General features: G+C 44.8%; 1 protein-coding gene across 1 annotated transcript; it reads right to left on the reverse strand.

The window, feature by feature from the left end:
• Window positions 1-1,244: 1,244 nt before the first annotated feature.
• LOC124678513 lies at window positions 1,245-2,105 on the reverse strand. Its single transcript, XM_047214385.1, has one exon. The coding sequence runs from the start codon at window positions 1,772-1,774 to the stop codon at window positions 1,550-1,552; it is 225 nt and encodes a 74-aa protein (XP_047070341.1). The 5' UTR covers window positions 1,775-2,105; the 3' UTR covers window positions 1,245-1,549.
• Window positions 2,106-18,676: the final 16,571 nt, after the last annotated feature.

Genomic DNA, 18,676 nt, shown 5'->3' on the forward strand with positions numbered 1-18,676 from the left:
GCGTCGGCCCTCGCGTGCAAGACCTTGAAGACGATGATGGCCAAGACACAAGAGGCCCTGTCCAAGAGGGATGAGAAGTGCCACCGGAAGAAGGAGCCGACCGCCTCCCACCTTCATCGACCTCGCCGAGCATGCCATAGAGGTCCAAAGGATAGACGCTGTGACCAAGTTTCTTGTGGAGGAGAACCGTATCATGTCCGCCTACTTAACCATCCTGATCCAGACCAAAGGGTTTGGTTTGAGAAGAAGAGGGTCATCATCTGGGAACGTGATGCGTGATCGCCAACATCTATCCTACTTTGCTTTATTTTATTCGAACTTGTGCCCCTTTTTGCAATGTGGTTAACTACTTATGTGCCTTTTCTGATTGACTAAACTAGCCGAACTTTTATTTTCTTTGTTTGTATGGGCAATTTGGCTCATGTATTAACTGTTTTTGGCGAATTTGGATCAATATTTTTTTCGCCTGCCTAGCAAAATATGTCGGGCCATTAGGCTATCCTGGCCCAGAAGAACATACAACAATATCATATTTATGCTCACGGTCCAAACTAAACGAATATTTTTCGTGTCTGAAATTGCTTGGCGGCCGCTGGAGATTCCCTTGACACAGACCACAGTTTTTTTTTTTTTTTTTTTTTTGAGAAACACAGACCACAGCTGGCTCAGCCGCTGCAGCATCTGCACAAATATGGTCGATCGTCTCGTGGGCCAAGGAAATTTAAACCAGAGTTTTTCGCCTGTTTGGCAAGGGCTGTCCACATCCATGTGCCATATGTTCGCATGGCATGCAGATGCAGTTAATGCTCATCTGTTAGTTGTCGGCCCGGCCTGGCATGGCACTTGTGATTTTCAAATGCTTTTGCTTTCTCCTCCCGACGAAGGTTTCAGGAGCTGGGGATTTTTTTTTTTTAAAAAAAGAACGACATCAGCACAAAATATTGTCATGTCCTTGTTTAATTCGAAATATCTCGAGTGGCAGTAGACAATAGGCCTTCTCAGATGAAATGTGTGAAGAATCACACATACTTTCATGCTGTGAAGAGGAAAGGGAGAGGGGAAATGCATGAACACTCATGCTTTTTCAAGAGATGTTGGTTAGAGGTAAGTATACGCCAATCATAACAAGATCTTAGTTGTACTGATCTTGCTAAAAAATCCAGAGAAGGATAGAAGAGATTCCGTCGAAACAAAATAAGAGAAAGAGAAGAGATGAAGAGAAGAAATAAGAGGCAATGCGACTCTGCTGCTGGAAGCTTAATTATTTCAAATTAATCCCTCCATAATACTATGTACAAGATACATGCTTAGTGCAACAATCTCCCAAGGCATCAAGGGCATGCTGGAAAAACAAATTAAGCAGCAAAGCAAAACTAGTAGCAGCACATACTCCTCTCCACCACCGTCAAGAAACGAGACGGCTGGCGCAAGAAGGCCACCAAGGACGGGGGAGGATGGAGATGGTGGCCGGCTAGCCGGCCGGCCATCGCGAGCGCGCGCAGATTGATTAATTTAAGGTCCTGCCGTAGCCCTAGCACGCGCTCGCGGCTTAGTAGAGCCTGTAGTGGCGGTAGGACTTGAGCATGGCGCCGCAGAAGGTGCAGATGATGGCGCGCCAGGTGACCCGGTGCACGGTGAGGAGGTAGCAGAGGCGCGTCGCCGTCTCCATGTCCGCCACGCTGGCGCAGCCGCCGCACCGCGAGCAGATGCCCGCCGCCGGCTTGCTGCTGCGCACCTTCCGCCGCTGGTCCACCAGGAAGCAGAAGGACACCATGTCCGCGCGCCGCCGGTCACCTTCGGGCTTTCTCTGCCTTCTGGTGCGTGTGCGAGGTAGTAGCTAGTTTACAGCTAAGCCGCGCTCAAGTCGCCCGTTTAGTATGTCACCGCTTCAGCCTGTGTGTATATATACTGGCTGTGCGGTGGTGGTAAGGCAGTGGTAGTTGTGGTCAGCAATGGCGGAGAGCCAGTCAGCAATGTGCGCGGTGCGACGGGCGGAGAGCGGGTAGGAGGAGAGGATTTAAGGCGGCGATTGTATGGGCCGCATTGATGTCTATCTCCGGGCGCCGGGGGTAGGGGTGGTGGCCGGTAGGGGTGGCCATTATGGCCCCTGCCGCGCGCGCGAGTATGCTTCTTGACTAAGTCTGCCGTTGTCCGGTGGTTACTTATGGCCGGGGCAGACAGAAACACGGCGAGCACCAGCACAGACTTGGCCGGCCGTGTGGTCCGCGTGTGATGGCGCCAACTCTCAACCTCCCCGTGCCAAGTGGATCATAGTGTGTGTTTCAGCAACGTTCACTTTCACCATGGTTGGGAGCTCCGCAGGGGGGTGTGGAGGTCGACACAAACCAAATTCGAGCTCCACTTTCACCCTATTGTTTCGGGATTAAAGCAAAGTCCTATTCTTGGATCACATCTCCAAGGTAATCTTTCACCATCTTGTGGCTACACAGATGTATCAGCGGTTGCCTTTGCTTGTCGTTGTGGAAGACCTAGCAGCCCACGCAAGCAGGCTCAACCGCTTGCAGCCGAGATGTGTTTGTTATCTCCATGACCAGGGATGATGTAACCGGCGGGCATTGCTATTTTCGTACTATATTTTTACAATATTTTTTTGTCTTATTCGAATTGAGCCGGTAATGGTTGGATGTAAATTCAGATACAGATTATATCGGATTATGAATATGAAAAGAACTCAAATTAGAGTGGGTAATCAACAAATGTACGCGTACTTTTATTCAAGCAATATGATATAAAAACATGTAACGCAAGATGCACGCTTATTCGTACAATGGACCGATTTGCTTGATAGCACAACATCAAAATCACCCCAAGACAGCTCCGTACATTTACAGTAGACCAATAATAATAGTGTAATTGTGCAATGTGAATGACATGACGAGTTGTGGTAGCATGCATAATTGGGCAGATGGACTAATAGGTTGGCTACGCATTTTGAGCTTGGGTTAATTGAATCGGATAATCCTCTTTCAATACCTCGGATAGTCTGAAAAGGTCAGAGAATCCATATCCGTTGAATTACCATTATCATATCCACCACTATATCCGTTAGATATTATTCATTTGGACAATATCCACATCTGCTTCCGTTAGATATCCGCTTGGACATTATCTACATTCACATCCATACCTAGCTAATTTCTAAAAATGCGTACCATATATTCTCACAAAAAGATGTGGATGTGGATTTAGTGTACCATGCACTCCATACACTACCCATGAGCCATGCCGGTGGAGTTTTGAGATGATCTAGTGTACAAGTACAAAGATCTGAATCCTACGGAAACAATGTATAGAGGCGTCGGTGGACTACGATGGATCGGACGGACGGTGTATCGTGTTCCCCTTACCAACTATGGTTGGAGAGGGAAAAGTATGGGTTAGGGTGCTGGGACAAGGACGGGGCGTAGGTTGCTTGGCAGAGGTTGGTTTGTACTTCAATTAGGTGATGGATAGGAAGCAGCAGGAGCAAGGCGACCGTGTCATGACATTAATGCCGCCCCTAATCCCATTTGGCTTTCGCATAACCATTTCGTGTGTACCATGCGTGTGCAGATGCAGGCTATTCCTTCCTTGCTAAGCGAGCGTGCTGGCGAGGGTTTTGATCCGACTTCTTAAGGGCAAATTGGTTAATTCGGTTAATTAGTTGGGTGCTGCTCCGACCGTGCGGAGCTGCACGCAGTGACAAAATGCAACTTGCTCCTATGATGCTTAGGGCATCTCCAACCGGGCGACCCATCCCGCGCCCGCGCGTCCGGATGGATCCAGCCGGACAAAAACCCGGCCCAGCGCGCGGACCCATCCCTAAAACGGATGCCCGCGGCGTCCGGAACGACGCAAACCCGGCCAAATCTTGGCCGGGTTTGCGTGGCCGCGGACGCGAAAGGCTGGTCGCTCGCGTCCGCCCCTGGCCCGCGTGTCATAGGCATAAATAATATTTTTCATTAAATAGAACTCATTACAATTTTTTTTTAGCTACTACTTCTATCCTAAATACGTACGGGGCCGGCGGCCTCGCCGGCGACTCCTCGCCGGCTCGCCGTCGGGGCCGTGGATTTCACTCGACGCGGGCGGCCTGTACGCGTGAGGATTCCTCTCCAGCTTCCTACGGGCTAGGTGGCGCGTCGGCGGCGGCGCGGGCGTCGGCGGCTGCGCGGGCGGCGGCGCGGGCCTCGGCAGCTTGGACGGAGGGCATCATCCTCCTCCTTTCCGTCCGCGCAGCTCGGGCGCGCTCGCGCTCCGCCTCCTGCGGCGGAACCATCCGCTTCCCGCATAGCTCAAGCTCCTACAGGGCGGCGCGTTCCACAGCGGTGCGCGCGCTCCGAGCGGACGCGGCCGGCGGCTCGGGCCTCGTGGTTGTCCTGCCGCCGGCGCATGCGCTCTTGCCGGCCGCGCTCCGCCGACGCAGGCATCCTCCCGGCGCGCCGCTCGGGCGACGGCATCTCGGATGAGGTGACGGGCTGCTCGCATAGCGAGCGGCTCGTTCTTCCGGCCGAGGAGGTCGCCTGGCGGCGGCGGCCGGCCCGCCGGATGCCCTCGTGCTCCTTCGTCACGCGCGTGAGGTCGGCGAGACGCTCCTCGATGGCGGCGTTGATGTTCGCCGGCGCGAGGTCCTCCGCGGCGACGGGCTCCTCCGCGGCGTCCGCCCCTCCTCCGCGGCCTCGTACCCGCCCGTCCGCGGTCTCGTGCCAGCCCTCCGCGGCCGCTTCCCCCATCTCCGCGTCACCGGCCTTCTTTGCCGCCGCCTCGGCGGCCGACGCGGAGCGCCTCGTCGTCGGTGACCCACCGCGAGTCCGCGCGCTCCTCCTCGTCCGTCCGCGGGAACCTCGGCCCGGCGGCGAGGAGAGCTTGGCCCATGTGGCCCGAAGGGTGCGCGGCATGGCGCCGGAGAAGGTGGAGGGGGAGAGAACGGTGATGCGGTCCGGGTGAGACCGCCGCCGTTCTTTATAGCCGGCGGTCCGGCGGGAAACTTGGGCGCCGGCGCGCGCCAATGGCGTCTTCGCGCTCGCGGGAACCTCGGTGCGCGCAGGATCTTTCCGCGCGTTCCACCGCCCACCATGGCTGTCCCGTCGAGGCCTGCCATGGCGCAGCGCCGCGCAACGAAGACGAACCACGTGGCGTCTCTTTGGGTCGCCGCGTTGGGCGCCGCGTGCGACCCAAACGGACACGCGGACGCGGGGCGCTGTCCGCGTGTCCGGGCGGCCACGAAAACGGCCCAAAACGGACGGCCCAGCGCGTCCGTTTGGGTCGCCCGGTTGGAGATGCCCTTACCTACTCACGGTCCTGCACTGCCTTACAACTCTTCTGCTGAAGTAACATCATCGATTCATAAAAATAAAAAAGCAAAACCCCAAAACTTGTTGCGGGTCTCGTGTGTAATTAGTTGTCCTTTATGGACTGTGACATCCTTAAACGTACCTCTCCTAGCTTTATATCTAGGCTTTCTTTCCATATATAATATAATAGGCAGAGTTTCCATCGGGTTTACCCAAACGGGCCGCAACACGTATTATGGACCGTGACACATATTTATAGGACTAGTTAAATGCCCGTGCGTTGCTACGGGGCCTAATATACAGTTACGTCATTTTTTTTTGTCTATTTCAAATGTGTGCTGGTTTCAGATGAGAAAGTCCCCTCTTCCAAGTGTAGTGTCATAATATGTGCGCGTGAACACAATGTGTATCATCCTCCTACCTTCCCCTCCCCCCGATAGTGCATCATACATATGTATAGTGAAAGGGCACCATGCAAAAATGACAATTTAATTCTTTTTTGTAGTAAGAAAATTTCAATGTTGAACAATATGTGTGTAAAATTGCTCACTTTCACTTAGGATATTCAAATATACAATTCCAACACATAGTGTAACAAAATTTCTTCTAGGTCAAAAATTCAATCCTGGTCACTTGACCTTGACCTTCGATTATTTGAAATGTCATCTCAAGATGATGCATTCTACAGCTAGGTTTAAAGATTTTTCAAGTTACCCAATTGTAACGTCATTCTTCAATAGTTGATATATTTTTGGCAATTCGTGATAACTTCTTTTTATAACAAATGGAACCTGGGTAGAACATCGCTTGTACGTTTAACAGATGAAAGCACTTTTATAATATCTGAATCTGGCCAACTCCATTAGACACGGACACTATATCAGTATGACACATATGAACATCAAAAGATGGCCTTCCATTTGCCATAGATACCTAGGTAAAGCAACCACCAAAAATAGCAGGTACTTACACTTTTGATTTATGAGCATATATGGACTTAGCAGCCTGCAAATATACTTGAGTTCTTATAATTGAACTTGCTACCTTTTTTCATACAACTAACTTTTTAAGAAAAAAAAAACAAGTTAATGAAAGATTGGAACTCATCTTGAGATCAAAAAGCGATACACAAGTATAGAAAAACCCAGGTAACGTCAAAGGACTAAGCTACTTCTTTTTTATATGATACAAACCAAGATCAATTAGTGGAGACAATGTTCTTGATTAAAAAAGGAAGTAATCACAGGTTAAACATACAGTAGTTCATATACACAACGCACGAAGTATTACAAACCGAAACACTTGCACCTCGACTGATATAGATTGCCATATTTCCATGAATTTAAACCATAATACATGACCAAAATATACTTCACCTTTGGGCATCTGTGCCGCAAAAAACACCGCCAATCTTTAACCGTATATGGACTGTCAGGCATGAGACCACTCACTCTTCTTGTCTAATAGAATCTGAACCAAAATACATGAGCAAAAGGGCAATGAATAAGTGATATATGTTTTCTTGGACATCAACTGAATCGTGACACGCATCACAAACCTCATCTTTGTTTTTCCAAGATCGTTTTCTCATTTCTAGGAAAACGAAACGAAATAAAAAAAGTTGAAACATTGGTTAATAATTTAAAAGGAATAATTGGTTTTCTCATGGACACTGAGGATTATTTCAGAGGCATCCCAATTTAATCTGCGTGGAGAAAGCGTTAATAGCCATAGAAGGTAGTTCCCTCTTAAAACAAAGCATATCTGCAGAGAGAGTCTGATTAAATACATGCAAATGAGCTCATATGGCTCTTGTTTGGTTCATATGAAACTTTGTAAAAAACGAGGTTAACAATGGATGTACATAGTAGCTATTCATCAATGTAGAAGTATCAATGGCAGAAGGGATAATCTGCAATATCAGTCCATAAAAAAACATGACAGTTCACATGTATCAAAGTTGGGTGATTCTCATCAAGGTCCTTTATTTTCTTGCTTAACTAAAATATTCCTTGGACTATATGAAAGGATATGTAGTGATCACTACAGGGATGGATGCCAACGGGTTTAGGTATACCTGCATGATAGGTCTAAATTGTAAGCAATAGAGTGGAGACACATTAAAAAGCTAACCTCAGATGAATTGAACATAAGTTAGTGCAAAAGTATCAGTGTCTGCCCTTCATAGAAAAAAACAAAAGAAAATCCACTGGCTAGAAAACAACTGGAGAATATTCATCGGGCCTAAAAGGAAATCGAACAAACCACAAAGAGGCATAGAGATGAAAATATAAACTTTGTAAATTTGGATGTATACAATCTTTAAAATATCTTGATAAACTGATCAGGCACGATTAACAACATGATACTGCTAATGCTTAACTCAAAAGCAGTTTGTTCTTTGGCACTTGAGTTTCGTCTCTATTTACTTCCATTTCCATAGAAAAAAAAACTTCCATTTCCATATATGTGCAGAGGTCATTTCGTTCAGCTGCATTTATTAATGTTTTGATAAAATATATTCAAGGAAAACCTATGTTAATTCGATATATTTTTCAAGAAAAACCTATCATAAATCACGGTTCAACCAAAGGGGAAAAGGCATAACCTAAGAGCATCTCCACTCGTTTGGCCTCCTCACGCCGAAATCCGGGGTCAATTTCGTCCGGATTGGACGAAAAAATGGCGTGGGGAGGGCCAGTTTCCCAGCCGCGATCTCAGGCGAAGACGGTGATTTAATTTTGAAAAACGAAAACTCGACGAAATACGGCTAAAAACGATTGAATTTATACTAACTTTAATGATATTTACTATATAGAGGGCGAAGTTCATACATAGAGACCGAATTCGAATATATTTCTAATTCGGCCATGGGAATACAACTTCAATATTAAAACACGGTGCTCTACATGCCGAAATGGCGGTAGAACACCGTGTAGTCCTTGTCGCCATCGCCGCCATCATCGTCGGAGCCGTCGTCGTCGAAATGCGGCGGCGCCGCCGCCGCCTGGCTGCTGCCTTGGCCGAGGTCTCCCCACCGGCCACTGTTGCGAGGCGGGGACGGCGAGGGCTTGTACCACTCGTCGTCGGACTCCTCGAGGTCGATGACGGGGACGTGGACACCGGATGGAGGAGTCGCAGGCCGGCGGTAGCGAGCGGCCTGCTCGAGGAGCCGAGCTTGCCGCTCCGCCTCCTCCTTCTCCCACTGCTCCCTCGACCAGGTGCAGGCCTGGTCGAGGAGCATGGCGTCCTCGGCGAGGATGAGGTCCTGGAGCTCGGCGTCGACCTCGACGCTGATCCGGACGACGAGGAGCTGGCAGCCATGCGTCGTGGCTGCCAGCTGCCCCGGCGGCGGCTGGTCGATGCCCTCGACGGGGGCGGCATTGTCAGAACAGGCGCGTTGCCGCCCTCGATGTGCTCGATGACGACGTCGAGCGTCCGGCCCGGCACGCTCCACCAACGCTTGCGTCCGGCGGTGTTGTTGCGCCGAGGCGGCGGCGGCGGGCCGTCGTAGGAGGCGAGCTCCTGCTCCCACCGCCATAGGAAGTAGGAGTTCCACGCCGTGTAGTTGTCGGGGTGGTAGCGTGGCTCGGCGCGCTCCTGGTCCGACAAGGTCAGACGGGCCTCCTCGATGGCGACGTCAAGGACGTGTCCCTGGGGCGACGGCGGGATTGGCACGCTGCCCGCACTTAGCCGCCACCCGCCGCCGGGAGGCCTCGTATCCGGCGGGCAGGGGTACCCCGCCTGGTGGAGGAGGTGGCCCTCCCACGCGTGGAGCGACCGGAGGGGGAAGCCGTTGTTGGCCGCGCCGTCCTGCTCGTTGAACGCCATGGATCTCGGCGAGGGAGCAGTGGCGGATAGGGTTCGTCTCTGGCTGGGGTTTCGTCGGTGCTACGCGTCGCGGCGAGTTATGTAGGCGGGGCTGGACTCGGCAATTAAATGCCGCGTGGATGCTACGCGTCCGCGGCGAGCTGACCGGCGGCAGCCTTTACTGCGCGCGGAAGATGATGCATGTGCCGCTGACTGGCCGTGTCCATCTCTGTGGCGAAGTCGAAGCGAAAGCGCGGGAGAGAATTCTCGGTGTTTCGCGCGCTTTCGCTTCGTCCGGAGTCCCCGAGCGCGCCTCGGGGGACCGGGGATGGTGTGGGCTCGCCGGATGGATGAAGGCCCAAATCCGGGGAAAAACGTGGAATCGGGGGCGCGACTGGGCCAAATTTCGCCGTCCGGATGAGAAAAACGGCGCTCGGGGGCCTCTTCGGGAAGACGAGTGGGGATGCTCTAACACCACATGACCCTAGAGCCTTCTCGGACGGGATTAAGCGCTCTTACAGGCGAGAGTGGGGGATCATGCGACCATGCTAGACTTGTAGAACAGCTGCACCTACGGATGGATCATGAAATATAGTAGTATCAGAATGAGAAAGTCATCAGCTCAAAATATTGCAGCGGATAAAGAACATCGCATCTGGATGGATTAAAACGTGAACTTTCTTAGGACCTCAAGCTGTATTTGGTGAATTTTATACCTGAGGCTTCATACATGGGGAGTCCTGGACCTTCGGCGAATTCGGTGGGCAACCCTCAGTGAGCGGACACCCCACTTAGCAGAAAATGTAGATCAAGAAGAACCCGAGGTAGACCCTATGTTGATCGAGAAGAACCTGAGGTGGAAGAATAAACCGGTGACGAGCACAACAATTATAACTGCCATGGAAGTGTTAGAGTTCCTCAAGCCGTCGCGTCGTCAGGGCGCCACAAACGAGTTGAATTTCCTCAGACTGCTCATAGTGGGAGTAACATAGCTAGTAACATCACACATCTCAAGACATTTTGATGACATGGCATGCTAATAAATGAAGAAAGAGAGTGAGGTGGTAACTAGCTATGTTACCATAACATCACACACCTCAAAGCAAGATGAGTCTACAACATAATAAATGATACAATGTATGACACCACATATAAGTTACTACCCACTATGAAGGTAGTAACCTAGACTAGTAACATGGCATATGTTACTAGTCTAAGTTACTCTCCACTATGACCAGCCTCAAGGCGCTGGCTCGCTACCATAGATGAGCACCATGTACCCTAGGCGCACGACCTGGACACAGGCAAGCTCATTTGTTTTGATCTTCTTTTCCTTTTTATTGGGACGCGGGTATGGACTGCTGGCACACAGGGAAGGAAAGATCCAATTTAATTTGTCATGATTGATTCTGATCTGATACGGTGATCACTTTTAGGTAGTGACATGCTTGGCATGGAAAGATCATATTTAATTTGTATTGATAGAGTTTAATTTGATACCGTGATTAACGATAATAAATTTAAACAAATGGCGACTTGCCGTGAAAAATGAATCAGACGATTGGATGTTAAACGGAGGCCGTGCGATTAGATTTGATGGCTAGGATGCTTCCAATGACGACCACCAAAGTGCGTTGAGTGTCAAACGACCAACTCCCATTTAATAGTAAAGATGAATGCAGTGGGATGATACAAATTTTCTAAGGGAAGTTGTGTCGGACAATTATGTTTTCAGAAGGAAAAAAAGATAGTAAAGTATGTACACTCTAAGAACTCGATTTGTTCGTACGATTTTCATAATGCGGAGACATGAGAAATGTATGAATGCAATGTCGTGGTGTGTAGAATATTACATGAAATGGAAACACCGGAATTTATCATACTCCTTACAACTCCTAGACATAGGTCTTTAGTGGCACTAGCATGGAGCCCCCGCTTTGCTATGGAGAACGTCTAAGGCTGGTCATACTAGTGAGGAGTAACTTAGATTAGTAATATATGTCATATTACTAGTTTAGGTTACTACCTTCATAGTGGGTAGTAACTTATATGTGGTGTCATGCATTGTATCATGTATTATGTTGTAGACTCATCTTGCATTGAGGTGTGTGATATTATGGTAACATAGCTAGTAATTACCACCTCACTCTCTCTTCATTTATTAGCACGTCATGTCACCAAAATGCCTTGAGATGTGTGATATTACTAGCTATGTTACTCCCACTATGAGCAGTCTACTACCTCCGTCCCAAGGAATAAGGCGCACACGTATTCCAAGACGAACTTTAACCATAAAAATTGAGCAACATAATCTTGATTATATTATATGTAATTAGTATCGTTGGATTCGAATTGAAAAGCACTTTCTAATGATGCTAATTTCATACAAACAATCTTTATATATTTGAAGCAATTCTTGGTCAAACAAAAAACACGTAAAACGAGAACGCCTTATTCCTTGAATCGGAGGTAGTAAGAAAGAAAGAATTTGCTAGGGGAAGGTAAATCCTAAAGTAAGATTTTGAGTTGGAGTGTCATCCCATATTGTTTCAATTGTGTCAGTTGCAAGAGTGTTGGTCATAGAGAGAGTAAGAGTGTGTTTTTATATATGTGTCAGTATTGGTGGTTCCACAAATGAATTCAATAACGTAGTATATTTGTTTGTTAGGTGTCTTATGTATGAGAAGTGGTCCCTCCTATGAATATGATTGCATTTTTCATTTGTATCTTTTATAAGTTAGTGGTTCCACTTATATTATACAAGTAAAAAAATGAAGAGAGGGTGAACTCACCACCAACTTCAATCTTTATGCTCTCTCATATGGTTTGAATTCTCGTTAGGATTTTCATGTGTTTGCTATTACTCCCTCTCAAACTTCCTGTATTTTCCGGTCATCTGTTTTAAACATATATAACTATATCCGATTTCTATATTTTTTACTCATGTGCTTCTAGAATACATGGAAAACCAAACAAATCATAATCAAGTTTGCCAATCGTTTGACATATGGACTGCAACGGTCCTCGAATTCATATGCAAGGACCGCGAGCATGGGTGTCCTATACAATACAAAGGATAACTGATAACGCCAGTACGTCATGTAGAAGGTCTACCGAAACATGCCACAAGAAGGCATTTATTTCTTAGATATAAAACCATGAGTGCGGTTCTAGGGTAAACACTAACCAGTTCTTTATCGCATATGCATTTTTAAGAGTGAATGGTGTGACCTTGTGATTATGTTTTTGGTGCGATGAATGTGAGACGTGCGATCAAGTTGAGACATGTTCTCAACTGCATTTGTGTCAACTTTTAACATCAAAATTGTCAATTACATCGCTACCAACTGCACCACTCTCAGCTCATTGTCTCGACTGCATTAGACAATCATGAATTACTATCATATTATAGCTATTTAGTTTTGTACACATTGATATTTTATATATATATATATTTGATCAAACCTTACATTATGTGACTTTGGAGAAATATTACACCATTTTTCAAGACTGAATAGAGTAATATGTCCATATTGATGGTGCTTATCGTAACGCCGACTTCACACTGTTAGGGAACCCCAAGAGGAAGGTATGATGATCACAGTAGCAAGTTTTTCCTCAGTAAGAAACCAAGGTTTAATCACCAGTAGGAGAAAGGCGTGACTTCTGAAGGTGTTGCTAGCTGTCTAGTGGCAGAACGCACTACTGACGTCAGCAACAACGTGGAACCTGCACATAACACAACCAAAATATTTTGCCCCAACTTACAGTGAGGTTGTCAATCTCACCGGTTTCGCTGAACACAAATGATTAAATGTATCTAGTGGAAGGAGATGTTAGCAGTAATTAAAAAGAACAGAGCTTTGCAGTAAGTAACAGAGCAGGATTGCAGTGGTTGAATTTATCAGTGTAAAGGGGCCGGGATCCACAGTTCACTGGAGGTGTCTCTCCATAGAGATAAATAGCATGTTGGGTGGATAAATTACAGCTGGGCAATTGACAGAATATCGACCATACATGACAAGATGATTACTATGAGATTTGTTTAGGCATTGCAACATAATACATAAACCGTAATCCAACTGCGTCTATGACTAATAATCCACCTTCCGGTTATCGTCTGAACCCCTTTCAGTATTAAGTTGCAAGCAACAAATTATCGCATTAAGCAATATGTGTAAAGTAAACAATAGAATTACCCTTGGATAAAACATTGTTGTTTTCTCCCTAGTAGCAACAACACATCTACAATCTTAGAAGTTAATGTCACTCTCCCAGATTACTAGAGGCATGAACCTACTATCGAGCATAAATACCCCTCTTGGAGTCACAAGCACCTACTTGACCAGAGTATCTACTAGCAACGGAGAGCATGCAAGATCACAAATAACATATGACATGAATATATAATCAACCTCAACATAGTATACAATATTCATCGGATCCCAGCAAACACAACATGTATGATTACATAAGGATGATCTTGATCATGTAGGGCAGCTCACAAGATCTAAACATGATGCACAAATTGGAGAAGACAACCATCTAGCTACTATTAATGACCCATAGTCTAGGGATGAACTACTCACACATCACTTCGGAGGCGGGCATGGCTATGTGGATGCCTCCGACGATGATTTCCCCCACCGGCAGGGTGCGGAGAAGAGCTTCAGAACCCCTCGAGATGGGTTCTGCAATGGCGGCCGCGATGGAACTTTTCGTGGATGGAGGCTCGGGTCTTCAGGGTTTTCCCGAGATCGTGAATAAATAGGCGGAGGGGCGATGTCGGTGGCCACCTGGGTGGGCCAGAACATGCCTTGGCGCGGGCCTAGGCCTAGCCACGCCAAGGGGTGGTTTGGCCCCCCTGTGGCTCCTATTCGTCTCTCCTCTGGACTCTGTCTTCGTTACGGAAAAATATTGACTTCGGCTTTTGTTTCATCCAATTCTGAGAATATTTCATGTACAACTTTTCTGAAATACAAAAACAGCAGAAAACATGGAATTGGCACTATGGCATCTTGTTAATAGGTTAGTGCTGGAAATCATATAAAAGTGCAACAAAGTGTAAGCAAAACATATATGAATTGGTGTAAAACAAACATGTAGAATCAAAAATTATAGATACGTTTGAGACGTATATATGAAGCATCCCCAAGCTTAACTCCTGCTCGTCCTCGAGTAGGTAAGTGATATAACAAAAATAATTTTTGAGGTGACATGAAGCCAACACAATCTTGATCAAGCATTGTAAAGCATTGTGAGCTGGGATCAAAATACTCTAAACATAGGCATGATAGATATGATTCTATAGAACTTAATAACTATGTTATAACATGAAGAGTAACTCAAACAAAAGATCATGAATAATAGTGAATTGAAAGCAACTGTTTGTTTATGAGCACAGAGTAAACATAACAAAGTGGTACTTAACATGTCCTTCATGGAGTAGCAAAACATAAATGCTAGGACACCTTTAAAGTTCAGAGAGTGACTAGATACAAATAATTTAAGAACAAGCAATAGCACAATCATGAATCAATCAATAATAATTTTGGGACTATGCACATTGCACAAGAATGACAACTATGCTCTCTTAATTGGTGCATAAACTAGAAGATGAAGACTCAACATAAAATTAAAAGAGAGACTCTTTGTAGATCGAGTAAGCAAGATAAACAAGTTTTATAAACCTTCCAAAAAGTATGGTACTTATTAGCTTTGAGCTCTCATTGCCCCTATCATAAGCATCTTGAATGGTTAAACTTAATGTGAATCAAATATGAGCTATATGCTTTGCAAACCACAAGTTGAAAATCTCAGCCCCTTAAATACGAGTACCTAAACCTCATGGTACTCAACTTAGGTCCCAAATAAGTTTTTATCATTGTAAGCATACATGTATCATCGAGAACCGCCAATAGGGTACCTCTTGCCCGATGATATGGAGGTACTCTTGTAGGAGCAATCCCATGCCAAAATGACAAGACAAACAGACAATGAGCATCTCAACAATTTTTTATTTACTATTGGTATAGCTTTTTATTGAAAATGCTTCATAGAATGCTCATTATGGTTCGTTGTAAATTTCCACCATGAATGATGCATGGCTTAGATTAGTGGCCCATGCATTTCTCTAACTCATATACAAACTTCATAGACTTATAAGTTTCCATTTTATTTTGCACCGCTATGCATGCATAAACTAAAGAACATAACATAAACTAAATATAAGTGCAATGTCGAAAGTGTTTCCCGTGAAAGCATGGTTATACTAACTCCCAACTTGCAATTTGCAAATATATAAACTTCATAAGATAGGTACAATGATCATGTTTATTAAGTGAAAGAAAGTAAATGTGTCATCAAGTTCGTGAGAGCTTTACTAACTAATTTTCTCATGCCAAAATTTAATTTGGAAGATAAATAAAAACATGATGAATTAATTGGAAAGCAACAATGCTACTAGGTAGATATGGTGGACACAATTGGGAAGGTTTGGCTTATGGTGGTTGGATGCACAAGTAGAGTTCATACTCAGTACAGGCGAAAGCTAGCAAAAGACTAGGAGCGACCAACTAAGAGAGCAGTAATGGCCATAATCATGCATAGAGAAAAAACATTATCAATAAAAGCATAAAGTGATATTACAATTCAAAAACTAAATGACCATAGAGGCTTTAGTTGGCTGGTAGTAGTCATAACATGGTATAAGCATGCGCCAAGTCAACCCAATAAAGCATCAAAGGAGAATACCACAATATTACACTTTTATGATGGAAACAATACATGATTCTTTCAATGGCACATTAAGCACTCTCAGCTATTTGAAACAAGTCATGCCACAACAATAAATACTAAGCGTATGACAATAATAGCATCCAACATGACATGTCAAAGTCTATGCCACAGTCTAGACAAGCTTCCTTTTGCATCACTATAGGCATAAAACATTTTACCCGTATCCAACACCAATCAACTTATTTGAAATAGCTCTCAGAGATGAAATAAAATATGGACCAGAGATCTAATCATACACAAATAATGAATACTAATGAGATCTAAACAAAATTAGAATCAAAAACCAAGAGCTAAACGCAGTACTAGAAAATTAGAACACTCGCAGAATAATAACAATGAGAACTAGAGTGTTCTATGCAATTAAAACGGAGCGGGTCTTTCTACAAAACAAATGTGTCGGGATCCAACATATGCTACAGCAAACAAAACTAAACTAAACTAAAAACAAAATAAAGACGCTCCAAGAACAACACATAGCGTATGAAGCAATAAAAATATAGCGCATAGAGAGATGACCGGTTGCTTTGTTGATGAAGAGGGGATGCCTTGGGCATCCCCGAGCTTTGACGCTTGTACCTCTTGAATATTTCTTGGGGTGCAGGGGTATCCCCAAGCTTGAGCTTTTGTCCATTCTTCATCTCATTACATCATTCTTCTCTCCCTACACTTGAAAACTTCCTTCATACAAAATTTCACACAATTCTCTATTAGCAGCATTAGTACAATCAAAATAAACAAATCCACTTGGGTTCAGTTCTAACATATATAAAACATCTATTAAAGCATTAGATACTGTAGCAATTCTTCAAAAAGATCTTTGATCAAAAGAACTAAAAAAAGAGATTTAAGAGGCAAATACAAATAGTGCAGAAATCTGTCAAAACAGAACATCAGGTAAAGATCGATTTTTTCGAAAACCCTATGTTGCTCATCTTGAAAAGTGGTCAACTAACGAAAGTTAGATAATAACCTGGGGCATACGCATAAACAATGTCAGCTTAAAAATCCGCTCTGGCTATTTTTACGAATTTTTATGGTGACAACACAGAATCTGTTTTGAGGACAACAACTTCTCCAAATTTTACTTTCTTCCTATTAGAGGCTATTGCTGGCACAAAAACGAAATAAAAATGATAAGGAAAGTTTTTTAAAGAGGTAATAACTTCCAAGACTCAACAAAAGAAAAATTACGGAAATAAAACATGGATTATCTCCCAAGAGTGCTTTTCTTTAACGCCTTTTAGCCATGCGCAGAAAAAGAGCAAGCATCAAGTATTATCAAGTGAAGAGGCATCAAAATCATAATTTGTTCTAATAATAGATTCATAAGGTGACTTCTTTCTCTTTCTAGGGAAGTGTTCCATACTTGTCTTGCGTGGGAATTGATATTTAATAATCCCATCTCTCATGTCAATAGCAGCACCAACAGTTTTAAGAAACGGTCTTCCCAATATAATTGGACAAGAAGCATTGCATTCAATATCCAAAACAACAAAATCAACCGGGACCAGGTTATTGTTAACCATAATAATAACATTATCAACTCTCCCCAAAGGTTTCTTTGCAGCAATATCAACAAGATGAACATCCAAACAACATTGTTCTAACAGTGGCAATTTAAGCATATCATTGATTTTCCTAGGCATAACAGAAATACTTGCACCAAGATCACATAAAGCATTGCAATCAAAACCATCTATTTTCATCTTAATGATGGGATCCTAGCCATCTTCTAACTTTTTAGGAATAGAGGCTTCATGTTTTAATTTCTCCTCTCTAATTTGCATAAGAGCATTTGTAATGTGCTTTGTAAAAGCCATATTTATATCACTAGCATTAGGACTTCTAGCAAGATTTTGTAAGAACTTAATTACTTCAGAGATATTGCAATCATCAAAATCAAAGTCATTTTTATCAAAGGTGAAAGGGCTTTGTCTCCCGTACTCCAAAAAATTTCAGCACACTTATCAGGAGTAGTTTCAGTGGTTCTAGGCAATTTTGTAGAAGGGCGGGGACTTTTCCTGCACCAATTATTTTGACATTAATAGTAGGAGAGTGGCTAGCATTTGAAACTTCATTACTACTGGTGGTAGTGATGGTACAAATTTTAATCAAATTATTACTTCTAGCAATTTTATCTTCTCTTTCCCACCTAGCATGCAATTCCGCCAATATCCTAACATTTTCATCAATTCTAACTTGAATGGCATTCAAAGTTTTACTTTCTTTAACATCATGAGGCAACACTTTTATTTAAGAAATTCAACATCATGGGCAAGGCTATCGACTTTAGAAGCAACAATATCAATTTTGCCAAGCTTTTTCTCAAAAGTTTTATTGAAAGCAGTTTGTTTACTAATAAAATCCTTAAGCATGGCTTCAAGATCAAAGGTGTAGGACAACGTTGCATAGAAAACAAAAATTTTCCTACCGCGAACACGCAATCCAAGCCAAGATGCAATCTAGAAGACGGTAGCAACGAGGGGGTATCGAGTCTCACCCTTGAAGAGATTCCAAAGCCTACAAGATGAGGCTCTTGTTGCTGCGGTAGACGTTCACTTGCCGCTTGCAAAAGCGCGTAGAAGATCTTGATCACGATCGGTTCGGCGCCACGAGCGGGCAGCACCTCCGTACTCGGTCACACGTTCGGTTGTTGATGAAGACGACGTCCACCTCCCCGTTCCGGCGGGCGGCGGAAGTAGTAGCTCCTCTTGAATCCGACGGCACGACGGCGTGGTGTCGGTGGCGGTGTAGAAGTCCGGCGGAGCTTCGCT

The sequence above is a fragment of the Lolium rigidum genome, chromosome 7 (assembly GCF_022539505.1).
Source record: "Lolium rigidum isolate FL_2022 chromosome 7, APGP_CSIRO_Lrig_0.1, whole genome shotgun sequence".
Lineage (NCBI taxonomy): Eukaryota > Viridiplantae > Streptophyta > Magnoliopsida > Poales > Poaceae > Lolium > Lolium rigidum.

Coding starts and splice junctions, on each gene's coding strand:
- LOC124678513 (XM_047214385.1), bottom strand. CDS start 1,774: ATGGTGTCCTTCTGCTTCCTGGTGGACCAGCGGCGGAAGGTGCGCAGC.